The sequence below is a fragment of the Channa argus genome, chromosome 6 (genome assembly GCF_033026475.1).
Source record: "Channa argus isolate prfri chromosome 6, Channa argus male v1.0, whole genome shotgun sequence".
Taxonomy (NCBI): Eukaryota; Metazoa; Chordata; class Actinopteri; order Anabantiformes; family Channidae; genus Channa; species Channa argus.
The window spans coordinates 22,772,160-22,797,677 of NC_090202.1; the positions used below are offsets into that span (position 1 = coordinate 22,772,160).

At 40.8% G+C, this 25,518-nt stretch overlaps 1 protein-coding gene across 6 annotated transcripts in view; it reads left to right on the forward strand.

Moving 5' to 3' along the window:
• Window positions 1-25,518, forward strand: part of frya (furry homolog a (Drosophila)) — a 43,853-nt gene that overhangs the window by 12,555 nt on the left and 5,780 nt on the right. For 3 of the 6 annotated variants that reach the window (XM_067507173.1, XM_067507175.1, XM_067507176.1), the window contains exons 3-51: window positions 872-925; window positions 1,732-1,871; window positions 2,011-2,101; window positions 2,238-2,317; window positions 2,409-2,489; window positions 3,430-3,598; window positions 4,013-4,105; window positions 4,221-4,319; window positions 4,975-5,076; window positions 5,358-5,461; window positions 6,264-6,372; window positions 6,490-6,576; window positions 7,003-7,174; window positions 7,337-7,469; window positions 7,607-7,714; window positions 8,244-8,499; window positions 8,716-8,898; window positions 8,990-9,076; window positions 9,528-9,787; window positions 9,999-10,188; window positions 10,454-10,578; window positions 11,023-11,080; window positions 11,205-11,296; window positions 11,497-11,669; window positions 12,142-12,302; window positions 12,919-13,029; window positions 13,469-13,623; window positions 14,031-14,130; window positions 14,216-14,387; window positions 14,828-15,084; window positions 15,175-15,321; window positions 15,401-15,569; window positions 15,801-15,894; window positions 15,994-16,076; window positions 16,553-16,703; window positions 16,870-16,973; window positions 17,185-17,370; window positions 18,141-18,339; window positions 18,791-18,912; window positions 20,158-20,345; window positions 20,661-20,755; window positions 20,833-21,413; window positions 21,626-21,723; window positions 21,799-21,969; window positions 22,071-22,211; window positions 22,709-22,888; window positions 23,691-23,852; window positions 24,104-24,178; window positions 24,307-24,477. In XM_067507173.1, coding sequence (XP_067363274.1) covers window positions 872-925; window positions 1,732-1,871; window positions 2,011-2,101; window positions 2,238-2,317; window positions 2,409-2,489; window positions 3,430-3,598; window positions 4,013-4,105; window positions 4,221-4,319; window positions 4,975-5,076; window positions 5,358-5,461; window positions 6,264-6,372; window positions 6,490-6,576; window positions 7,003-7,174; window positions 7,337-7,469; window positions 7,607-7,714; window positions 8,244-8,499; window positions 8,716-8,898; window positions 8,990-9,076; window positions 9,528-9,787; window positions 9,999-10,188; window positions 10,454-10,578; window positions 11,023-11,080; window positions 11,205-11,296; window positions 11,497-11,669; window positions 12,142-12,302; window positions 12,919-13,029; window positions 13,469-13,623; window positions 14,031-14,130; window positions 14,216-14,387; window positions 14,828-15,084; window positions 15,175-15,321; window positions 15,401-15,569; window positions 15,801-15,894; window positions 15,994-16,076; window positions 16,553-16,703; window positions 16,870-16,973; window positions 17,185-17,370; window positions 18,141-18,339; window positions 18,791-18,912; window positions 20,158-20,345; window positions 20,661-20,755; window positions 20,833-21,413; window positions 21,626-21,723; window positions 21,799-21,969; window positions 22,071-22,211; window positions 22,709-22,888; window positions 23,691-23,852; window positions 24,104-24,178; window positions 24,307-24,477 — 7,119 coding nt within the window. Of the gene's footprint in view, window positions 1-871; window positions 926-1,731; window positions 1,872-2,010; window positions 2,102-2,237; window positions 2,318-2,408; window positions 2,490-3,429; window positions 3,599-4,012; window positions 4,106-4,220; window positions 4,320-4,974; window positions 5,077-5,357; window positions 5,462-6,263; window positions 6,373-6,489; window positions 6,577-7,002; window positions 7,175-7,336; window positions 7,470-7,606; window positions 7,715-8,243; window positions 8,500-8,715; window positions 8,899-8,989; window positions 9,077-9,527; window positions 9,788-9,998; window positions 10,189-10,453; window positions 10,579-11,022; window positions 11,081-11,204; window positions 11,297-11,496; window positions 11,670-12,141; window positions 12,303-12,918; window positions 13,030-13,468; window positions 13,624-14,027; window positions 14,131-14,215; window positions 14,388-14,827; window positions 15,085-15,174; window positions 15,322-15,400; window positions 15,570-15,800; window positions 15,907-15,993; window positions 16,077-16,552; window positions 16,704-16,869; window positions 16,974-17,184; window positions 17,371-18,140; window positions 18,340-18,790; window positions 18,913-20,157; window positions 20,346-20,660; window positions 20,756-20,832; window positions 21,414-21,625; window positions 21,724-21,798; window positions 21,970-22,070; window positions 22,212-22,708; window positions 22,889-23,690; window positions 23,853-24,103; window positions 24,179-24,306; window positions 24,478-25,518 lie in introns of all 6 variants that reach the window. The other 3 variants (XM_067507172.1, XM_067507174.1, XM_067507171.1) reach the window with 2 other exon arrangements.

Genomic DNA, 25,518 nt, shown 5'->3' on the forward strand with positions numbered 1-25,518 from the left:
GGTCAGCAGTGGCCACCTATTGATTGCAGGGTCATTGGGTCATGGCCCAACTCCCTGGGCAAGACACTGAACCAACCCTGGCCGTTGATGTTGCCCAGGCCCAGTAAAAATTAGAGAGGGTTACATCAAGAAGGGCATTCACAAGTTAAAAACCTGCACCAGCCTGTGTTTACCCCAAGCTTACGGCATAAGCTGAAAAAGGAAAAAAAGATTAGATGGTAGTGGTGTAGCAGGCACAGTAGTTACAGAGTAACGTATTTCTGTTGTGTGTGTATTAGAAACGTGATTAGAAATGTGTATAAATATTTAAACATAAAGTACTGTAGAAGAACTGTTAATAAAATGATTTCAACATCATTTCAACAACACAATGACACAAAATACTATTAATAAACTCAAATAAAAGTATAATAATTTTTGTGCACAAAAATATAAAGTTACTGTAATAAGAGTAAGTGTATCTGATATGTCCATCTCTGCAAATATGAATTGCTACTATGGCCCAACAGAAGTTGAGCTACAACTACCAGACTGTTCATCCAGGAGGAGACGAGTGCACTGAGCCCGAGTCCCCCATGAAGGCCCTTATCTAAGATGATAGAAGGCTGTAATAATGGGAGCTGTCACGAAAGCCCCATCTCTAATTTCTGACCCTGCTCATGCCTGGCATCAGACTGATTGATGGCTCTTTTCTTAGCTGGTCTGTAATGAGTCCCTGAATTCAGAAATGCTCCTCACTCTTCTGACAGGGTGGATTAGAGTTATGAGCTTCACACCAAACTTCTGAGAACTTTACCACTTTGAATATGTACAAATTTAAAAAGTGAACATTTATGAAAGATTTTTAAGTGATTTGTTTGTTTTTTTCCAGGAAAAGCCATTAACAAAATCACTACAGAAGGGAGAGGATCCTCAGTTTGACCAAGTAAGTGCAGCATTAAATAGTGCTGAGACTGTTTACTACACATCTTTTTCTTTTGACCAGTAGATAATAATAATAAGATGATGTTTATTTTACATTATGTAAAAGATCAACATTTACCTACTTTGCCTGTCCCACAGGACAACACAATTTGCCTGTCTAAATACTGCTCTAGTTTGCTGCTCTGTGACATAAAGGGGCTAATGGGTGAAAGGGCTGCTCACATCCTAAAAGGTCTTTTACACCCAGTCAAGGGCAGGAGTGTTTACCTTGAGAGCTGGCACTGGCTCTGCACTAGGTGTGTCCAGCAGGTCTGTGGCTCTGTAGAGAAGGCTCTTTGACCGCCACAGGGGTGTGTTTGTGCTACTGCGTGAGGGCATTCAGCAGCCACACAGAGCCAGGATTCTTCTGCAGCCTCGTGCTGAATGAAGGGCTCGCTGTGTTCCCTGGCTCGGCCAGACACTCCTCCCTTCCTGTGTGCCCGGCCCGTTCCTTCCTTTACCGCTCCCTCCCCCAAGACTGAGGGAGGCTGCCCTATGGGCACCTTGTCTTTATATGAAGTTTAATGTCTTTCTAGTCATGTAGCCTGGGGCTTTGCTTAAAAGTCGTCTCATTTTGTCTATGTGCAGACACACAGTATGTGAAAATAAATGAAAACTGTGCTGCTGTGTTGTTTTTTGTTTTTTTTTTGTTTAAATTGGTGTATAAATAAACAAAGGAAGCACTGATTGATATCTCTCCATTCAGTATTTTAACTGGTAAACACAAACATGTATTTGCACGATGTACAGTATGTCCTGTTCTTCCAGTTGATAAGCACCATGAGCTCTTTGGCTGAGTACTGTCTCCCATCCATCCTGCGCACTTTGTTTGATTGGTACAAAAGGCAAAATGGACTCGAGGAGGAGCTGCACGAATACCGGCCGAGAGCCAACACGAAGTCCAAAAAGTATGAATTATTTGATTATTTTTTCGCATGCAGCAAAGATGTGTAACCTGTCACAAATGTGAAGAAGCAAACATACATACAGAATATCTAGTGTATGATTGTCGCAAACCTGTTTATGTTTTCTGTCTCACTCTAACAGCGATGAGCAGCAGAGAGATTTTCTACTTGAAAGAAGAGATTTGGCCATTGACTTTATCTTCTCTCTGGTACTTATAGAAGTTTTGAAACAGGTAACTGAGCTCTGTACGACACAATAGCCCCAAAGCTATTATTTTCTTATGGTATTAAGCTCTAGATTTAATGAAAAATAATCTTACCATGACTGTGAGTTTATGCATATCTTTGTATCTCCTGACTTGTATTCAGATGCCGCTCCACCCAGTTCTTGACAGTTTGGTCAATGAAGTAATTAACTTGGCCTTTAAGCACTTTAGATACAAAGAGGGGTACGATCTCATTATTTTTCCTGCACATTTTTGTCTGTTTTTCGCATTGTAAATTTTCTCTAATGTGTATTTTACATTATTTTCCCTACAGGTATCATGGTCCTAACACTGGCAATATGCACACTGTAGCAGACCTCTATGCTGAAGTCATAGGAGTATTAGCCCAGTCAAAGTAAGTAGCAAACTATGAATATATATCTATTATATTCTGTTTCCATTTGTCTTTGTTAGCTGTTAAATGTTCATTCTTCTCCTCTGTTTGGATTTATGATGTATCAGAATGGTGTGTTACCATTTCTGATGTCTTTCTGGGAAACCTTGCCCACTTTAGACTGGGACAAACCACAGGGACAACACACTTTTGGACAGGTCCTCTTCATACCAAACTAGGAATGGAAATTAATGTCGGTTTATTTGAAGTTTTCAGATCATCATTGCAGCAAGGAGCAAACCCTTAAAATAGAGATATGGTTGTGTGAGCACCCTGCATGCCTCTTATCCAAAGTGCGTCTGCTTAATTTCCTAAAGGAGAAGCTTCACTGAGAGGCTTTTCTAAATGTCTTTATTTTTCTCTTAGGTTAAGAGAGGAAGGTAAAGGTCAGGGGTTTGCTTGTAAAGTGTTATTGTAATTTATTGTAACAGGACTCATAGTCATTAGAGATTGATGCTGATTTGAATGTTTATTTAAAGTGGTTTCTCTATCACGGTTTGAGTCTGTAGAAATGATCAACCTTATTTCCTCACATGCCCAAGTAGAGGAGAAGGCTAAGAGATGCTCATATGAGCTCCTATGATGAATTGTCTTCTAAATTTAGACTAGCTGAAGAATACCAGCTCTGCTTCGTTTTGGGCATGGATCAGTTGCTATACGAGGAGTTCATCGTGAGCCACAGACTTTCAGTCTGCGCATAGATTATAAGACGAGGGGCTGATATTTTCGTGAGGTGTGCTCCCTCCCAGAATATGTTGTCTCTGTATTCTCCCCATGTCACGACTGCAAGCAGAGGAACGTTTTTGTGGGAGTGCTGATTTGGGAATTGTCTGATGGAGTTATGCAAGCACGTCTTTATATAGCATCTCATTTAGCGCTCTTTTTTTTTTCCATCTCTCAGGTTTCCTGCTGTGAAAAAAAAGTTTATGATGGAGCTGAAAGAGCTGCGGCAGAAAGAGCAGACTCCATATGTCGTCCAAAGTACCATTAGCCTCATCATGGGTGTCAAGTTCTTCCGCGTTAAGATGTATCCTGTTGAGGATTTCGAAGCCTCATTTCAGTTCATGCAGGTATAAATGACTTCAATAACTAAAAAATATTTTTTGAATGACATCAAGAAAATAATGCACCTACCTTGCTACTGTCTAACTCTTCATATGTATATATGTATAGCTTCTCATTCTCTTGGCTCTTTTGATCTTTTTGTATTGAAACTTTACCCAAATGTGGGCTTATGTCACCAATGTGAGGAACATGTACAAAAAATTCTCAGCATTGTCAGGGTTTGGTGCCCTTTGACCTTGACTGTGTTTCCTATGAGCTTGGCATGCGGTTTGTGGATTACATTCAGTTTTGACCTTACAATATCAAATCTGTTTACTGTATCTCTTTGGTAAATCTTTTTTTAACACTCTCTACAGTAAATTTGAAGTGATTTAAGTTTTCATTGCGTGTTGAACCATTCACTTCTCTCTTTTCTGCAGGATTGTGCCCAGTATTTCCTGGAAGTCAAAGATAAGGACATAAAGCATGCGTTGGCTGGTCTCTTTGTTGAGATTTTGGTCCCTGTTGCAGCAGTAAGTTTCTGCCTCGTGCACATGTTGTATTAATTATGCCGTATTTAAATCAAATCACACACTGCTCTGGAGAGGAGTGTATCACGTCATGTGACAATGTGTGATGTTGTCCTAGGCCGTGAAGAACGAGGTGAATGTGCCCTGTTTGAGGAACTTTGTGGACAGCTTGTATGACACAACCCTGGACTTGTCCTCCAGAAAGAAGCACTCCCTGGTTAGTTCCTCTGCAGAGCACCAATGGACAGTGATTGTCGGGCCTGTTTGTTTTTGTATACCTCCGTGTTCACTCAGACAGCCTCTGCTACATGCATGCTTGGATTGCTGTAATGTCTATGGGCTGTGTGAATCCGCAAGCATCTCAAGGTCACTTTTAATGTTTTCCTACAACACTGGAGTCCACACTTGAAATACTGTTTGAGGGAATACAGAAAGCCACTTTAAAGATCAGAAAAGTACATTGATGCACTGCAGTATGCAGTATATAAGCATTTCTACTGTCCCTTTCCGCTAAAGTATCTTCAACAAAGCATCTTACCTCAGCAATCTGCTGAAATTAAAAGACAACAACCCTCACGGAACAGCAGTTTTCTCTTTCGGAAGGTTTACAAACCCCTGAGGCAGCAATTTAGGCCCAAAGCAACATTTTATGTGCAATGTTCTTCACTAAAAGCAAGGCAAAAGAGAAAAATATTTTAACCAAAGTGGTTCACATCTTAAATTACCCTTACACTGATGCACCTCAGCGATGTTGCATAATTCCTCAATTTATCCACTGCAAGAACAACATCAGATTTTATAGCTTGTTATTAATTCAGTGTAAAGCTGTTTTTAACAATACAGGAGATCTAAACACTATGTTGTCTACACAGGCTTTTTATCCGTTGGTCACATGTCTGCTGTGTGTCAGCCAAAAACAGTTCTTCCTCAACAGATGGCATGTCTTCCTAAACAACTGCCTCTCAAATCTGAAGGTAATGTAACCTGCAGTGCTTGTCTGTTACAGACTGCGGAACACTACAATGTATGGAAATAAACAGGTTATGAGTGTGCATCCCTCACAGCTTACTTATCACCAATTTAATACTTTTCTGATTTAGTGTTTTTCTGCTTAGAGACACAGATCTTTAGGCTATTTAATCCTATTGTTTCAAATGATTTTGAATTCGTGTTATCGTACCATAACCTATAATCTACTGCCACAACTGTTTTATTTTTTACTGAATTTGGTTCTATAAATGTACTTTTATTACAGAGTAGAGACCCTAAAATGGCTCGTGTTGCCCTGGAGTCTCTGTATCGACTGCTGTGGGTTTACATGATTAGGATCAAGTGTGAGAGCAACACTGCAACACAGGGGTAAGTATCTTCTGACTTGTCTCATAATGTAATGGATATGAAGTATGAGATATGCATAATTATATATTATCATATTATATGTTATTATATATAATTTTTGTATATACCATTATTGTGCAGTGGCAGCTTTGCTGAGATATTTCCATCTAAAGATTGTTGAGCCATTCTAATCAATCAGAGAAGGTCAAACCTTGTGCGTTGAGTAGAACAAGCTTTGATACAGTGTCAGTTTTTGATGCCCTGGGTTGATTGATTTTGAGTCAACAAAGTTGCATATTGTAGCTGTAACTTCCATCTGGGATTTCTCCATTTATAGATTTTACTGCCTTTTTATTGTGTAAATGCATCAGTAAATACATGTAAGCTTTTGTAAAAATAGGGAAGAAGGTTTAGGGGAAAAAGAAAAAGGTTAATTTAAGTGATAGATTTATACCAAACCCTCCGTTGTTGGTGATGCTTTTATTGTTGTTTGGAGAGAGAAGAATGCTTTGTTCTCTATGTACTTATACTGGAGTAAAGTCATAAGGTTAGTCCACACAGGATTGTCCATGCTGATTGTCCACAGCTTTGTCAACTGTTCAGATGTTATTAGCTTGAGCCCACATGAGGAATCCCAAACTGGTCAAACCAGACTTTTAAATGTGTTTATTGGGCCCAAAACAAGCTCTGTATATATTCCTCCTTTCAAACAATGGTCTACTTTACACAACCATTCTCTGTGTAGCTTTACACAACCTATTAAAACTCTTTAAATGCTTGCACAAGGAATCTTTTTAATGTGTTATTTTCTCTGTGTCCACAGTCGCCTCAACACCATTGTAACAACGCTTTTCCCTAAAGGATCTCGCAGTGTGGTACCAAGGGACATGCCTCTCAATATCTTTGTTAAAATCATCCAGTTTATAGCACAGGTAAACACAGTGCCAAGACACACTGCAGAGAAGTCAAGTTTTATTACATTAATAATACTTGATGTGACCTTAAAACAACACATGATATTACATGTGTTTTTTCTTTCATCATTACAGGAAAGACTTGATTTTGCAATGAAAGAAATTATCTACGACCTTCTTTATGTTGGAAAGCCCTCCAAAGCCTTTAGTCTTAATCCAGAGGTATGTATTCATCCTTCAGCTCAATGCTTTGTTTATTTATAACTGTTTAAAGTGGAAGAATTTGATATAAATACATTTCCTAAATGTCATCCAATAGTTTTTTGGGTTGTGACATTTATGGTTCAAAAAGGAAATTTATAAATTACTGATTTGTAAATGTACAATAGTTTAATTGTTTTTCAGCAAAAGTAAAAAAAAATATGCTCAAAACTCAGACATTATCTATTTTCCTTAGGTTTTGACACACCATTTGAATGTCAGTCACATAAAGTCAAAATTGTGTCAACTGAACATACAACTTTATAACAAAGCATTTGTATTACAGCCCATAATAAACTTCTGGTACACAAGTGGTGTTTCAGTTTTTACAGTCCCTACAGTTTCAAATGTGTATCATGTAGCTAAACGTAGTTCCTTTTCCTGCAGAGAATGAATATTGGTCTGAGAGCCTTCCTGGTCATAGCCGATAAACTGCAGCAAAAAGACGGAGAACCACCCATGCCCAACACTGGTTGCACTTTGCCCTCTGGGAATACGCTCAGAGTGAAGAAGACATACCTGAACAAAACGCTGACCGATGAGGAGGCCAAAGTCATTGGTGAGTGAGACAGCCAGTGGTCAGGAGTGCTGATAATTTACTGCTTTTCAGACTCACATACTGTAGAACTGACAACCGTAAGCATCAAACTTGGATTAGATGCACATTTGCAGATGACTTATGATGATGTAGAGAGTTTTATTTTCTTTGTCTACCTCTCAGGGATGTCACAGTATTATTTTCATGTGCGGAAGGCCATTGACAACATCCTCAGACACTTGGACAAGGAGGTGGGACGCTGCATGTTGATGACCAATGCTCAGATGCTGAACAAGGAGCCTGAGGACATGATCACGTACGTGCGCACGATGCTCTGCCATCCTTACTGCCATTTTAAGATGGAAAAATAGAACAGAATCCGTTTTCATTTCACAATGCTTGATCAGTTTACAGTGAATGTTTGCAGCTAATCTTCTAATCTCACCCTATCAGAGGTGAAAGGAAACCCAAAATTGACTTGTTCAGGACATGTGTTGCTGCCATTCCTCGCATCTTGCCTGATGGGATGACCAAGCCCGAGCTCATGGACCTGCTGTCTCGGTAGGTCAACTATCATGTGATCTGACAGAATAAGAAATTAAGTTACGGAACAAAAAAAGGCATATGTAATCACTTGTTATTAATATTTGTTTGGAAAAACTCCAAACCTCTTGACAGATTTCCAACTATCATGTGGGGTAATGTAATTATCTGTAACCACAGTTGGTCCTCAACCTTATGTTTTATTTAAAATAATATTATAATATTGTTTTCATAAGCTGTTCATACATTATGATCATTGCTTCCAGCAGCATTGCCTAAGCTGGATCATTAACAGTCCTAATCAACCATTATAGTAGAAATCCAGCAATAAAACAAATGTCTAGTGAAAAATACACTACGGTCTATGATCCATTTAGCTTCTTAAGAAAACTGAAATAGTGGTAACTGTCTTCCAGACTTAAAACATCCTGAAGCTTGACAGCTTATTTTATGAGATATGGCTGTGAAAAATGCAGGCTAAATAATGGACTCCCTTTATTCCTATACCCTTTGCCATTTCTGTGTTATTCTTTGCCTTGTTTATCAGATTGACGATCCACATGGATGACGAGCTTCGACTCATAGCCCAGAATTCCCTGCAAAGCCTGCTGGTGGATTTCTCAGACTGGCGTGATGACGTCCTGTTTGGATTCACTAGCTTCCTGTTACGTGAGGTCCAAGACACTCACCAGGGATTGTTAGACACGTCTCTCAAATTACTGCTGCAGCTGCTCACACAGTGGAAACTAACGCAGGCTGCCCCAGGGAAGAGCTATGACACTGCTAAGATACACACTGCTGAGGTACACACCTTTGTACCACAATGACAAACTTCTGTGCCTTTAACAAGCAGCAATGACTAGTTATGATTTGACTCATTTGTTTTTTTTAACCTTCTGATTGTTATTGCTCTAATAACTGGGACATGAAGCGCTTGTAGAACCTGATGTGCTAAACTGTCATTCTAATCACAGAACCATAAAATCAGCATTTATTTTACTTTAATGTTTATATCACAGCTGCTGCAGACCAGCTCAACTATCAGGACGCCTGGAGAGCGAGGCCCTCATTCCACTGTGCTTCATGCCGTTGAGGGCCTGGCGCTCGTACTGCTCTGCTCCTGTCAGCTGAGCACCCGCAGACTCGCCGTGGCCATACTTAAAGAGATACGAAGCCTCTTTATGACGATCGGACAGTCTGAGGTAAAATGAAAACAATTTAAGGTGGCTACAAATAGTTCAGTAAGGACTCATATTTCAGTGGACAGGTTGTGATTTAATTTGTCACTTGCAGGATGATGAAAGACCCATGATTGAGATTATGGACCAGCTCAGCCCTTTAATCCTGGATAGTTTTGTCAACATCGCTGTTTCTGACACCGTGAGTTGTTGTTGTGGTTTCACCTTGTGGCTCCGGTCTGCACACTCTCAGTCAAGACTGCAGTATATTTGCCTATGTTCTACTTTCCCATTTTTTTTACATTACTTTTCCCTTTATTAGAAAAATGTACCATTGAAACACATGTAGATTGAGTTTTCCAAAAACAGAAGGTCTTTTAATTCATCTAAAGTAAAAACTGAATGAACAGCTGGAACAAAGTATCCATTGGCCTTTTGATCCCTATTTATGTAATCATCAAGCTGTCATTTTATTCATAGTAGAGTTATAATATTATAAATGCCCTTATAAGTATTATGGAACTGTAAATACAGTTGGATGTGTGTGTTAATAATTGCCTTATCACATTTTATTAAATACTCTTTAAGAGTAAAAAGGGACGGGAGAGAATGCTGCTAATTGGATACGTAATTCACTGAGTCCTTGTCTGCAGGCTGCACTGCCAGCTGGCCATCACGTGGACCTTCAGTGGCTCGTGGAGTGGAACGCGTTGCTCATCAACAGCCATTATGACATTAAGAGCCCCTCACACGTGTGGATCTTTGGCCAATCTGTGAAGGACCCCTGGGTTCTGTGTGTTTACAGCCTCCTTCGACAGGACAACTTGCCCAAGCACTGCCCCACAGCTCTGAGCTACGCATGGCCCTATGCCTTCACTCGAATGCAGACTCTCATGCCCCTGGTAGACCCAAAGTAAGTGTCCTAAACATTGCAGAGACCATAAGACACTTCTATTTTCTATCTTCTCTACATCCGTATTTAGTGTTCCTGTTTTTGTAAAAATAGCCACCTAGTCACCAGTTCCCTGTTGCATTTAAAACCTTCTCCTTGAGGGGGCCCTGCTAAAACAGCTCAGATAAAAATAACGTTCTAACAGTATTTCTCTTTTTGTATAATTCACCAGTAACCCAGTATATGCAAAGAAGACCAGCACTTCTGGCAATGGGGACAATTACATAACCCTGTGGAGGAATTACCTGATCCTTTGCTTTGGTGTGGCCAAGCCCAGTATCATGAGCCCTGGGCATCTGAGAGCATCGACACCTGAGATCACGGCCGTCACACCTGACAGCGGTGCCAGCTACGATAACAAGGTAGCTGCCTCTCTGTCCTCCGGCCTTATTAGTTCCCCCAGTGCTTTGTCTCTCCAGGGTCAGGTGTTTGTACATGGAGCCTGTTGACACCGAAACTCAAAGTATCACATTACAGAGGGGCTATCTTCACATGAAAGAAACAGGAAGCTAATATGATCTTAAATGTACAGGGACGTATGTATGTACAGTTCTGTATAATTAGTGTCATTTAAGCAGTGTGAGAGATTTCTTTGTGTGATTTAATCATCGTTGTTTGATGTTTTAGGTTATCGGGAGCCCATCTCTGGCTTGGCTTCTGAAGCAGCTGGTCCCACTAATGAGGGCAGAGAGCATCGAGTTGACAGAGTCATTGGTTTTGGGCTTTGGGCGCACTAATTCGCTTGTGTTCAGGTATATACTTTTTCCTGTTCACAGTCCAATTTCAATTTATTCTCTCTGAAACTTTCATATAGTTGACAATTGACACTGATATTTAATCAGTAGCACTTGGGGCGATGCCTTGTTGTTGTTTTTGTCTTTTAACGAGATAGAAATAGTCAAATAGATAGTTAGAGCACAGTGCATTAATTTCTCCTTAATTAAAATCAATGTTGACCTCTATTTTGTGTGGATCAAAGTAGAGATAAGCAGAGGATTAAAGTTTAATCGTGGACTGTTGCTGTTTACTGATGCATTTAAAGTGTTTTCTAGAAATCAGCGCAAATCTCTTTTGCTTGACAACATAACAGTAATTGTATTGCAATTTGATTGTGTCCACTTAAGCAAACTCTTACACCAACTAAAGCATTTAAAACTGCAAGAGTGTGAGTTTGTCTGATTACCGTCTGTACGCAGGGAACTTGTTGAGGAGCTGCATCCTCTAATGAAAGAGGCGTTGGAGAGAAGACCTGAGGTTGGTTGATCGTATTCGCAGCACAAGCAAAATGTCTTCAGTAACTTTACCAGAGAGCATGTACAGACAAATAGTGATTACTGAGATTCTGTTGTTAAAGATTTATCTTAATTACTTTTTGTAGAACAAGAAGCGTCGTGAGCGGCGAGATCTTTTGAGACTGCAGCTGCTGCGGATCTTTGAGCTGTTGGCTGACGCAGGTGTCATCAGTGACAGGTTAGTTAATATGTCACCACCAAGGTACTTATTTCACCAAAATTCTAAGGGAGAGTTTACTATTTACTATTTAGAGTCTATTTAGAGTTTGAATAGATGTGTATAGAGGAGTATACACATTGGCTTTTAACAGAGTTGGTTTGTGACTTCTTGTCGCTGGGCTACACTTTTCACTCTCCGTTTTGTTTGTAACGCCACAGTACGAACGGCGCTCTGGAGCGTGACACCCTCGCTATGGGCGCTCTGTTCCTGGAGTATGTGGATCTAACTCGGATGCTTCTGGAAGCTGAGAATGATAAAGATGCAGAAATCCTCAAGGACATTCGCGCTCATTTCAGTGCAATGGTGGCAAACCTCATCCAATGTGTTCCAGGTAGGTAGTAATTTCCTTGAAGAAGATGAACTTTAAAATCTTTTCTTGTCAGGCCAGTTACAAACAACCCTACAGGTCAGACTGAGAAGAAGAAACTGTATATATTTTGCATTTCTTATATATTTCTTATCTCTAAAACAATTCATCAGTCTTTTTCATTCTTCAGTGCATTGTGAATTATATAATAGGCACCCATTAGCACAGCACATTGAGCACAATACGCTTGACATTGATCTTGATTTAAATGTAACCGAAGGGGAATAGATCCAAAAATAGAATAGCTTACGGACAGAGCTAGCAAGGACAGGTGATGAGTCATGGGTTGCCAGGCATTGACAAGTCCCCACTGAATGGCTCATGGTTTGTCAAGGTACAACAACACATTATTATTATATCAGAAAGTGCAACTTAATTAGTTAGTGAAGTTTAATTTCCTTGAATATTTTTGCTGACTATTCATGTCCCTTGCCAGTGCACCACAGGCGCTTCCTATTTCCGCAGCAGAGCCTGCGGCATCACCTCTTCATCCTCTTCAGTCAGTGGGCAGGCCCTTTCAGCATCATGTTCACCCCACTGGACCGATACAGTAACAGGAATCACCAGATCACAAGATATCAATATTGTGCCCTCAAGGTAAGCAGACTTTCTGCAGTCTGTTAATATTTTAATATCACCAACTAATGGAACATTTCACCAGGTCAAAGAATTGGGACAGGCTTGTGAAATGGGAAACCTCTACCTTTTGTCTGTCTGTGTGTAATCAGTACTCGCAGATCACCTGATTATGAACTGTGCCTCTAATGCACAGAGTGGTGCTGCATTAGAGTAAATCCGCCTAGATCTTTTTTGTGAATGTAATTCTTTTGTTCCCTATATAATGTTCTTCATGCATGAGACAAATACAAAAGTTAGTACACTCTCCCTAAAATGCAAGGGAGTAAACTCCAACCAGAAACTCATCAGTTTTTCATCTGTCATCCCACTGCTATATTTAGGTCTTTGTGGGTTGGAAAACATAAGCACTGCAGTTTAATGTTACATAATATGGCATATGCCTTCCTGACTACGTTATGTGAAGTGTTACCTATTGCTACACAGATGTTAACGTCAGATGTTAAAAATTGGTTTGGATAAAAGTTAGCTGAAGCATTTGCCTTGATCTGTGATGACTGACAAATCTTACAATGCAACTACAAGTGTTTCTTGGATCCTAAATGTGCATTTTGTTGACTGATGTTTGCTCTTTTAGGCCATGTCTGCTGTGCTGTGCTGTGGGCCTGTGTTTGATAACGTTGGCCTCTCTCCAGATGGATACCTCTACAAGTGGCTGGATAACATACTAGCCTGCCAGGATCAGCGGGTACGTTGCCAATACTTTACCACTGAGTTACATTTAAACAATGGTGTGACCCAGAAAGCCCCTCTGATAGCTTGCTGTAGCCAACAGCTTACTATTATCATGCTGGAGTCCTGGCAAGTAGTGAATGAGAGTTTAGTTTTGAAATAAATGTCCCTGATATTCCAGTTTATTGAGAGCTAAGATAAAACACCAGCATCTTTAATTGACAAATTAGACTTTGTAACCTGAATTTGAATAACATTAACCAGACAGTAGAGAATAAAATGTAATTAATGATATGTTTGTGTTAAAGTAAGACGAGCTATTGGAATCATTTTACACTGAACTTCAAATCTTTCTAAATAGACAAATCTTCAGATTTTATCTAATGTGAAATCAGATATGTAGAGGCGCCTTTAAAAACAACTGAAATTCATGAATCTGTTTGATCTTGTTTCAGGTCCATCAACTGGGCTGTGAGGTCATCATCTTGCTCTTGGAGCTTAATGCCGACCAGGTCAACCTTTTCAACTGGGCCGTGGACCGCTGCTACACAGGCTCCAGTCAGCTCGCCTCAGGCTGTTTCAAAGCCATCGCTACAGTCTGTGGCAGCAGGTGAAAAAAAATCTCTGGCATCTGTTGTCCTAGCCAAGATCAGCTGTCTGTGCACATACTTTAGCTTTATTTAATTAGTTGCAATTATTTTCTTTTTGTATAGTTGTGTTGCATCATCCTGAGCTCATTTATAATCATGTGCTCATTATTGATGATTTGCCTAATTAGATTAGATATTGTATTCTCTGGGTCATCCAGATTTCTGGTGCAAGTGAGGAAACCACTGACAAATTAGCTAAGGCATCAGAGTGTCACCTTAGCTAATCCTCTTAGAGGGCTTGCTATTCATGTAAAGTTGGCCTTTCTCCTGCAGCTTTATCACATAAACATTAACCCAAGTATCATGTGGAACACAGGATGCCTAAACATTATCACCCTCTATTCTCTCTCTATTTCTTTATTAGCAGAAACTATCCAAGTGATATAGTAACACTGCTGAATCTGGTGCTCTTCAAGGCATCGGACACCAACAGAGAAATTTATGAGATTTCAATGCAGGTCATGCAGGTGAGAAATCGAACCAGTTGTTGTGCTGCTGTTTGGTTTTGTGTAGTCACAGTCTAAGACATATTTCCTCTCTTTCTTTAAACAGATTCTTGAATCCAGGTTGTCCGTATACTCTAAGAAAATTGCAGAGCAGAAATCGAATTGTATTCTGTATGGCACCCACGGTCCACTGCCACCTCTGTACAGTGTGTCGCTGACTCAGCTCTCGAGCCAGCTGGCCAGGATGTACCCTGAACTCACACTTCCTCTATTCTCAGGTAGCTGTTTGTATAGAATGTGTGCTCAGTATGTGGCTACAGTAGGGTTAACTGTGGCATCTCATTCTTCTTCAATACTCACAGGCCTGTCATCTTCTCTTGGTTTCCCACTAAATACGGCTTCCTCGTCTTTTAAAAAAGTCTTGCTCACCCACTACCCACACACTTACTGTCTCAGTGGTTGATCCCACTGACCACAGAAAACAGAGAGCTTAGCTTGACTGAGGGTGTCCCCCCGATGAATTTGAATGTAGCTAAATGAATGACTGTGTGTGTGTATATATATATATATATATATATATATATATATATATATGGATCAGGATCCAATTGGCATTTATGGTAAAATGGAGTAGTCAGTATGTGTTTGATTTCCTACGTAAATATAACCACCACAGTGCCCACTGATGTTATTCTGATGTTCTGACTGCTTGTTTCAGAGGTTACCCAGAGGTTCCCCACCACTCATCCCAATGGGAGGCAGATCATGTTAACCTACCTCCTGCCCTGGCTCAGTAACATTGAACTAGTGGACAGTGGCCTGATGCTTCCAGTCTTCACGCCGTGCACCACCGATTATGATGCATCTAGCCGGACGACCAGCACAGATTCAGCACACCAGATGAGGGGCTCTGGCTGGGGTTCATTACAAGCCACGGCTCTGGTTCTCAATAACCTCATGTTCATGACAGCCAAGGTAAAGTCAAGCCGGGCTAAAGTACTGAAATAGGGCTTTGATAATCTAAAGTCAAACCTGCTAACATGACTTTGTCATCCTCCTGGCCAGTATGGAGATGATCTACCTGGACCTGAGATGGAAAATGTATGGAATGCTTTAGTCAGCAATGAGAAGTGGAGCAACAATCTGAGAACCACTCTGCAGTTTCTCATCAGCTTATGTGGCGTCAGCAGTGACACCACCCTCCTGCCATATGTAAGCTATATCATTTAGGCCTGCTGAAATTTTTGTTGTCTCCATTTTCTCACGGGTATTTTGTGATGTATGTACTCAGATCAAGAGGGTTGTAATCTATCTGTGCCGGAACAACACCATGCAAATCATGGAGCAGTTGATATTAGAGTTACAACAAACAGATCCAGTCAACCCTGTTGTTCAACACTCTGATAGCCCTCCCTTCTATCGCTTCACTGCCACAAGCAAGGCGTCTGCAGCGGCTTCAGGTCAGTAAAGGTCACAGTGAACATCAGTTAAAATTGTTGTTTTTAAAAACAAAAATCAGCCAACCAGAAAGTCCCAAATGCTCCAGTGGAACTGCAAAGTGATTAACTTTGTTTGAGGTGGTCAGATCCCATCAGCCAATGTGAAACACTGTTTGTGTTAAAGCTCCACCTCGCTTTCCTTAAATATACTGCAAATCACAACTGTTTATCCAATTTCCTGTTGGTTTCTAGGTACCACGTCGAGTAGCAATACTGTTGTTGTTGTTGGCCAGGAGAGCTTTCCCGCCACAGAGGACAGCAAGACTGTGAAAGAGAATGAGGAAAGGTACAACAGGCATTAAGATGTTTTAGCTTGTCATTTGAGCAACTGCAACAATTAGCCCAACATAAGAAACATAATGAATTTCTTTTTTAATGACCACAGGCATAGCCACATAATGCAAGCACACAACCGTCTTGAGTCTCGCTACAGTAGCAGTTCAGGAGGATCCTACGATGATGATAAGAGTAAGTGTATTTCTATACCCGGTATCTAATAAAAAAAGTATGGTTGTCACAGTCTGGCAAAAGTGAAATAGAAAGTCTGGTTTGGAGGGTTAAGATGCAGATCAGCATGGAATCATTGATAATGCATGAACTGTGCAGAGTGGCCTGAGGCTCTTAAAAGGCTTCTGTGAAAACTGGCACTGAAATAAAAGCCAAGCCCAGGGCTTCTGCAGTACTGCCAGTGACACAAAAACAGGTTTGTTACACCCTTCAGAGCTGAATTACTTCTTCAGATTAATATGAGAAAGAATAACCTGAAAATGAAGTATCCTGATCTATCCCGGTCTAACTAGACTTCAAAACAGCAGCCCACTGTGTCATGTGTTTAAATGTGTCATTTGTTCCCTTGTCACTCTTATCTGTAAACCTTTATTCTTTGACTGGGGTTCACTTCATGTGTCACCTGTGATAAATATTAAAGCTGTAATGATCTGTAGGTGAACCCATGCCCCTCTATGCTGACTGGCTGACGGTTGTCCTTGAGACCAACCAGCCCCATCCTCTGCCCATGCCACTGAATGGAGGCTGCTGGGCTCCACTGGTTGACTTTTTGCCAGAAACCATAACTCCCAGAGCACCGCTGCACAGGTTAGTCTGTGGGGACATCAATGCAAAATTAACTTAGTCAGACACTTGTGTGTCTTGTCTTAAAGTATTATGACTTTTAATATATTATATTAATATTATGACAGTTGATGAGCATTTAATAGAAAGACATCTTTAAAAACATCTTTACAATATTTATTTGTTACAGGTGTAATATAGCAGTCATCTTCATGACAGAGATGGTGGTGGACCACAGTGTGGGAGAGGACTGGGCCATGCACCTTCCTTTACTGCTTCATGCCCTGTTTTTGTGTGAGTTTAAACTATAATCAGTCACCTGTGCAATTAAACGATTTGTATTTACTTATTGAAATATCAGATAAATCTTGCAACTTTCAAGTACTACAGATGACCGCATGGAGTTTTCATTTCAGTCACTTAGTGGCTCTTAAGCAGTTCAAACTGCTATGAAAGCCGTGTTTGACTTCTCAGGGTGCTGAAACTGGTCTATCTGTATCTGCAGGTATGGATCACTACCGTCCAGAGGTCTACGAGCACAGCAAACGTCTCCTGCTCCACCTGCTCATTAAGCTGTCCAACAACAACAACTTCCAAGCCATTGCCTTAGTTTTATTGCAGACATATGAGAACAACGGCATTAAGACTCTCACCTGTAAACCAGCGCTCCAGTCAGACTATATGTCTTCAGGTAGAAATAAAGTAACACTAATCTGTGTGCATTGTCTCAACTACAGAAATAGGAAGACCTCAGTACATCTTGGCATTTGACACGGTGCTCTTCTCTGTGGCTAAGATAAACACAAAACACCAGGAGGGAATGGCTAGCGTTCCTTTCAGGGAATAGATAAGTTTCTTATCTGGAGAGGAAAAATTTGGACACTGTGCCAAAAGCAATATTAAGCACAGAGGACATCAAAGGTCTTGATTAAAGCATTCCATCCTGCTATTTTTATCCTCTCGTTCAAATTGGGGCCATCTGCTCGGGCTCGGACAGGCCGGCCGGCTCCCCCCTCTCTCCGTCAATTCTTTGTTTTCCAAATGTCTAGACGTGTCCAGAGAATTCTTTTTCCATTTGACCATTTTGATGTAACCTGTATGATTAAAATTGTGATTTTTACATTAATGCCACAAAACAATACCATTGCAGTGCAGATCCAGTGAAAACATTTTCTTTTCAGTCTTTGTTACATGCCTACTCGCATCCTAACTAACCACTCCACCACTGTGCTGCCATGACACAAGGAATCAGTTTGTAAATTAACAATGAGATCTGTGTACACTCTAACTCATGCTAGACTACACCATATTAAATAAATACTATAGACAATAGGGAATCGTATTCTCATGCCAAACACATTAAACATGAGTCATGTTGCTCCCGACACAACCTTTCCTGCATCCAAATCAAACATCACTATGACCCTCTGTAACCTGTAACACTTCTTCTGTATCATTCAGGAGGTTTTGACTTCCTGCGGGAATGTCAATTGTCTCCTGTGCCAGACTCTGGTCTGAGTTCTTCTTCTACATCGTCCAGTCTGAGCCTGGGGGGTAGCATCGGCAACCTGCCTGAAATCTCACAGAAGGTGGAGGAGCTGATGGCCTCCAGTAAAATGGAGGAGAAGAGTAACAAGTTCATTGAGTTTCTAACAACAAGGTACTGATACTGATATGTAGTTACACTGGTAGCGTGATTTCCAGTGAGGACAGCAACTAAGTTTATGCAGTTTTACTTTTAAAATCTAAAGGATAACTTGTAGCATTCCATGCATGAAATTAATTTTACACAGCACTGCAGTTTTAAAGATACAGCCAGAAAGAGACTTCTGACCCATTCCTGTACTTTCTCATATTTCTTTATATACATTGCCACCTAGTGGTTCTGTCTGCACAGTGCAATAGATGCTTAAAGGAAAGGACTTGATATTATGATTAAGAGACATCCTTGTAGCCACTGTATATTCCAATTCAAAGAGTAATTTGCAAACGTTTAAAATAATTAGGATTCTATTTAAAGTACAGTCTAAGTGTGGATTAGTAGGATAAGCAGAAGCACAGTAGTTAATAGAATGTGTCTTGTTAGTGATTTAGACATTGTTGTTTTTTAGGACGCATGGGCCATTATGGACCCATGAAGACATTTCACCTAAGAGCCAAATTTCCAGAAGCACTGGGCAGCTGACAAACTTTCTGCGGCATGTGGTTTCCGTTTTCAAAGAGTCCAAATCAGGTAATTCTTGCAGCGTGTCTTAACTAGTAAAATTTAAATATTCTTCTGCATTATTCTGTCTTTAATCCAATGACAACAGGACACAAGGACATTGCCTTCTTGTGCCAGTCCCATGTGTTACATAAAACACATGATAAATTAAAAATGCAAATCATGAATTCCACACCGAATCTTACTTCCATACCGGATCGATTGGTGCCCGGGTTAACGACGACGCGACCGGGGCTGTTGACCTACAGGGTGCTGGTGGATATTGGGCTACTGTTGGTCAAAGAACAAGAGGAGGAAAGCATATTCGTAGACAGAGAGAGAAGAGGAAAGCCAAGAGTGTAGGACTGACAGTAGGGACTTTGAATGTTGGTACTATGACAGGTAAGGTTAGAGAGTTGGTTGACATGATGCAGAGATGGAAGGTGTATTTACTGTGTTTCCAGGAGACCGGGTGGAAAGGTAGCAAGGCCCGAAGCTTAGGAGCAGCGTTCAAGTAGTTTTACCATGGTGTGGAACGTAAGAGAAATGTAGTAGGTGTTATCCTGATAGAGGAGTTTTCTAGAGGTGAAAAGAGTATCAGACAGGTTAATGAGTCTGAAGCTGGAAATTGAAGGCATGCTGTTCAATGTTGTTAGTGGTTATGAATTGGATGAAGTGATTCAGAACATCCCCAGAGGTGAGAGAGTGGTGATTGGTATAGATTTCAATGGACATGTAGGTGAAAGGAACAGAGGTGATAAGAATGCGCTGGGTAGGTTTGGTCTTCAGGACAGGAACGCAGAAGGACAGATGGTGGTAGACTTTGCAAAGAGGATAGAAATGGCTGTAGTAAACACTTTCTTCCAGAAGAGGCAGGAACATAGGTTGACATATAAGAGCAGAGGTAGAAGCTCTCAGGTGGACTAGATCTTATGCCAATGTTGTAATCTGAAAGAGATCAGTGACTGTAAAGTATTGGTAGGGGAGAGTGTAACCAGACAACACAGGATGGTGGTGTATAAAATGACTCTGGTGGTGAGGAAGATGAAGACGACTAAGTCTGGAAGACCAAAGAGGAGATTTATGGATGTAGTGGGAGAGGACACGAAGTTAGTTGGTGTAAGTGAAGAGGATGCAGAGGACAGGGTTAGATGGAGGCGCATGATTTGCTGCGGCGACCACTGAAAGGGAACAACTGAATTGAGAAGAAGACTACTGCATTATTCTGTCTTTACCGCTCAATTTTCAGTTTGCATGCTCTGCTCTCTGCCCAAGATTTCCACCTGGAGCAGCAGCTCAGCGATGTGGCTCTGCAGACGGCTTTGTGCAGCTCGTCACGACACTATGCTGGACGTTCCTTCCAAGTGTTTCGAGCCCTTCACCAGCCCATCTCTGCCCACGCGGTGTCTGACCTGCTCTCAAGGCTGGTGGAAGTCGTCGGTGAACACGGAGAAGAAGTGCAGGTTAGTGTCTTGTGTGTGAGCATGTTCACACTTTTGTCTAGCACATGAATTTAGTGCTATGGAACCAATGACTTGAATTTCCCAGATGTTTGGCCCTTTCGTGAGTATGTGAATGCATCATCACAGCTAATACCAAAAATACACGGTTATTGTAAAAGTGCTGCTGATCTGATGATGCAATCTGTCCATCAAATATTATCCAAATCCATCTATTATATTTTGAGAAATCATATTGCCCGATAATTGAGCTGAACTTAAAATATATAAAATAAAATCCTCCACAGATCTGCAGTTGTGTCTTTTTCTCTCTTGAAGGGCTATGTGATGGAAGTGTTACTCACGCTGGAATCTGTGGTGGATAACTTGGCTGAATGTCTCAAGAACAATGATCTCATGGCAATCTTGACAAGGTTTGTGATTTTTGTCAAAGAAAGTATTTTTTGTTAGAATAAAGACTAACATTTATCTGTTTTTTGTTGAATTTCAGAGCCTCTTCTCCAGATTTTATGACCAGTTTTAAGCTGCTGTCCAACAGGAAGAGCACGGGCCAGCTCAACCTTAGAAGAGAAGAAGGGAGCAGACATCAGAGGAGCTCTTCCGTTCCCAAGAAGTTTGGAGAGGCAGACAGATGGTCTGATCCACCACGCAGTGCAACACTGGACCGTATACAAGCCTGTGAACAGCAGGTTTTTCTAGCCAAGACCCGCAGCTCATCCTTATCCAGAGACAACATCACTGACCCGACCAACATTAACCACCCCAGCAACCTGCTGGCCACAGTCTTCTGGGTAGCAGTGTCCCTGATGGAGTCTGACTTTGAGTTTGAGTATCAGATGGCATTGAGACTGTTGAATAAGCTGCTGAGCCACATATCCCTGGACAAACAGGAGAACAGGGAGAAGCTGGAGAAGCTGCAGAACCAGCTTAAATGGAGCACATTCACTGGACTGCAGCAGCTGCTGCTGAAAGGCTTCACCTCTGTGGCCACCACTGACCTCACACTGCAGCTCTTCTGCCAACTCACGCCTGTTTCACGAGTGCCTGTAGTGGACACATCACAAGCCATAGGTACACTGTAAAAATCAATATATAAACTGAAACGCTTATTGCTTGCCTAAGATGTTTTGTATCAGTTCAGGATTTTCTAAGGTAAAGAAAACACATTTTAATATTCAGACCGTACATGCTTAGGAACATAGCTAAAGAATTTAACCAACAAAATGTGTAAGTTTGATGATTTTTCTCTGCAAAATTGAATTAATTTGTCTGTTTTGTTCCAGGTTTCCCCTTGAATGTCCTCTGTCTGCTTCCACATCTGGTGCAGAACTTTGATGGCCCCTCACAGTTCTGTCAAAATGTTGCAGAGAGAATAGCTCAGGTTTGGCTCTATTAACATCTCTACCTGCTTGTGTTTTATTTCCCTATTTTAAGCTAATGCATCTTCTGTGTGTAGGTATGCCTTGAGGAGAAAAATACCAAGCTCTCCAATCTTGCTCATGTCATGACTCTGTATAAAACACACTCCTACACACGAGACTGCTTCTCCTGGGTCAACGTGGTGTGTCGATATCTTCACGAAGCCTTCTCAGATATCACCATCAACCTGGTCACTCACATGGCAGAGGTTCAATCATAAGTTTGTTGGCTGTGTAGAAAATAATAATGTGGTAGCTTCTCAATGAGAGCTCAATATAAAGGGAGTGCTGTTTGATTCTTTTGTAACAGCTGTTGGACAAGGGTCTCCCTAGTATGCAGCAGACCCTTTTACAAATCATCTACAGCCTCCTGAGTCACATGGACCTGAGTGGAATCCAAGCCAAACCCTTTAACGTGGAGGTGCTCAAGACAATTGAGAAATTTGTCCAGGTAATTTCAAATAAAGTATTTACACCTCAATACATCCTGTGGGTATTTAGTTTGAATACGCAGTGACTGTAGACATTTTTTTAGCTTAATCATCCTGTAGCATGGTTTTAGGATAAGTCTGTGATGACTTTTACAGAGGAACATGGATATGAAAGTTACAGTTGATGTTATCAGCAGAAATATTTAGGCATCATGCTCTAAAGCCGAATAAAAGTGGTCCGTGTTCCTTTTGTAATTGTTCATGTGGAAAGAAAGGAAAAAGCTGTGGTGTCAGGACAGTACATTTGCAGACACACCCAAACTATAAACAGTCTGCGTTTCTGCCACAGCCTAAGACTCTACTTATTTCCATACTATATCCTTATCTTATCACTATATGGCATCTGCTAAAACACCTCTGTTTCCACAAACTACAGCAAATAAAACACAAAAGACCCTTGAGTTGTTCTTGTGTGGCTTTATGGGTAAATTTGTGTGCGTGCCTGTGCTGTGCATAGACTGTCCATTGGAGGGAAGCGCTCAATATCCTCAAACTGGTGGTTTCTCGATCGGCCAGTTTGGTGCAGCCGTCATCTCTGCATAGTGTTTTCTGCTATGAAGACATCAGCCGTGTCTGGGACCGCTCCTCCAAGGCCTTGCCTGGAAAAACTCTGGATTTCCACTTTGACATATCTGAGGTAAGGGAGTCTTCCTCTAAATTTCTTTGTAATGTGTGTGGAAGTTGATGGCCTGAAAGTCCCAGATTCATGATTAGAGCTTAATGCGGGTTATGTGTTTGCCTTGATGTTTTTTCCTGTATTTTCCAGGGTGTGGTGCTTGTTGAGGTTGTGTGGAATATTTTAAAGCTTTTCTGGAAGGGAAACATCTCTCCCCCTTCCTTAATGCTGATATGTCTTTTTTGACCAAAGCCCTTGAGATTAGCATGAAAGCTCAAAAAGTAAACACAATTAGCCAAGCAGTGCAGAGCTGGAAGGTAATGGCAAAGATGCAGACAGAGCGGCAAATTTGTGGGAACAGAACAGGGAGCTATTTGTGTAGTTCATGAATGGCAGGAAATGATGTCAACTCTGCCGTCCTTTGTATGTGGCTCAGGGAGCTCTAGCAGGCAGCCAACAGCGTGTGTATTTAAACTTGAGACACACTGGACAAACCACTGATATTTCTTAAAACAGTGTTATTTTTAGACTAAGGGATAAAGCTGAAGAAATGCAGGTTTCTACTAACTCAATTGCTCTGTGCGTCCGGAATAGCAAGTGGAATGAAGACTGTGAACCACTGATAAATAAATTCAGTGCCAGCTTACGCGGTAACATTGATGTTTTTAAGGTCATTGTGGAATTGTTGAACCAACAAGAAGCAGGAGCTTCCGCAGAGCCTGAGTCAGTGCTTGGCTAAGCAGAGAACGACTTTCTCTTGTTTACACTTTCTGTGACTCACCAAGGTTTTTGTCTGCACGTGTCTGCTTGCGTGTGAATTCAGACACCGGTGATTGGTCGGCGTTTTGATGACCTACAGCACTCCCCAGGCCAAGATGTAAACAGGACCACAGCTGTAACCCGCAGCACCTCCTCTACCTCGTCTGGATCCACTTCCAACAATGTCCTGGTGCCGGTCAGCTGGAAGAGGCCTCAGCCTTCACAGGTGAGCACTTATTTCCATTCCAATATCAGCGTTTCTAAATTGGCTGACCTTTTGAAGTGCCTACCACATTATTAATCTTTTACATTAAACGAGTTATGTTGCCTGATAAAGACATTTCGAGGTTGTGAAAGACTTGTGAATTAAATGGTGTTATACAAATTAATACCAGATATACAGTAAATGGGGCCTAAAATTGTGATGTAGTTCATGTGGAATTGAATTGTGAAGTCTCTTTCTCTTGTCTCTGGCAGAAAAGAACACGGGAGAAACTGGTGAATGTATTGTCTTTGTGTGGACAAGAAGTTGGACTCACAAAAAATCCTTCGGTAAGATATGTTCTGGCAGTGCTATTATTTTCAACACTCCCTGACTGATTTGTACAGTTATTCAAAGCCGTAAGAGCCAATGATTTTATATTCCTTTTTAATTTTTGTGTATTTGATTCTCTGTGCAGGTGATCTTCTCCAGTTGTGGGGAGCTGGACCTTATGGAGCATCAGCCCAGCCCGGTGTCCTCCGATGATGGGACTCGGGAACCAGAAAACACAGATGACACTACCTCGGAGCAGCAGTTCAGAGTCTTTAGAGACTTTGACTTCTTGGATGTGGAACTTGAAGATGGAGAGGTGAGTCTCAGTTTCCTTACCACAGTTTAAAAACAGTGGTTAGGAAAAAAGTGTCCTTCCTTCTTACCTTCTCTCGTATTTGATAGACAACAACGTAGTCAAACCTGAAAAGAAAAAGCACATCGGTAAGAAAAATATGACAAGCATGAAGATGCTCTAAAGAGCAAAAAGTGCTATGCGGTGTTGGGTCAGGGTTGCCTGCTCTGTGTAATGGAGTTTCTTTTTTCTGTTTTTTTCTGTCCATTACCAAGGAGCTACAGGTACGTCATTTAGCCATGGTACATTTTTACTTTGCTTCTTTGAAATGTGTGTTTGCTTTTCCAGATTATTTAGTGAACACACTGATAGTGTGTGCATGTTATGTAAATTACAAAACAGATTCTGCACCGTTCAGGTAGTACCAGACAGATACTCACTGATAGAATTGGAGACTGTATTTTCTGCATATTTTTATGTTACAGACATAACAAAGAATCAATAGTGAGATAAAAATAAATCACCACATGAGGCATCTTTGATTAGGGGTTTTTTTTTTGGCTGATGTTGAATGTAATCATTTTCATTAATCATTTTACCTGGTATTTAAGGGAAATCATGTATAGTATTAGTTAGGAGATTTTACACACATCCTCCCTTTAATATGGCATTACTATATAATACTGTAGCTTCTGTGCATGTTTACTGTACTTAACTTAAAGATGGTTTGATTTTCACCCGTGTTAATTTGATAGATGGTTGCACATTATAATACTAACAGTCTGTGAGCAGTTTTCCTCGATACAAATCATTTGTAATTTGTGTTTAATTTGTTTCCACAAACATTTCGTATTGCAATTGTACATCCCTGATGGGACAGAAAAAAAGGAAAGATCTTTTTTCAGTGCTATCATACTTAAATCAGTAGTTATACAACCCTCTGTAAAATACGCTATGCAGTACACACACTAATTCCACTGTGCATAGATTTGTCTTTCTGTTGAGAAAAAAAACCTCAAACTCTTCAGCCTTTGTTCAAGTCACTTCTTTATAATCACACCAAGA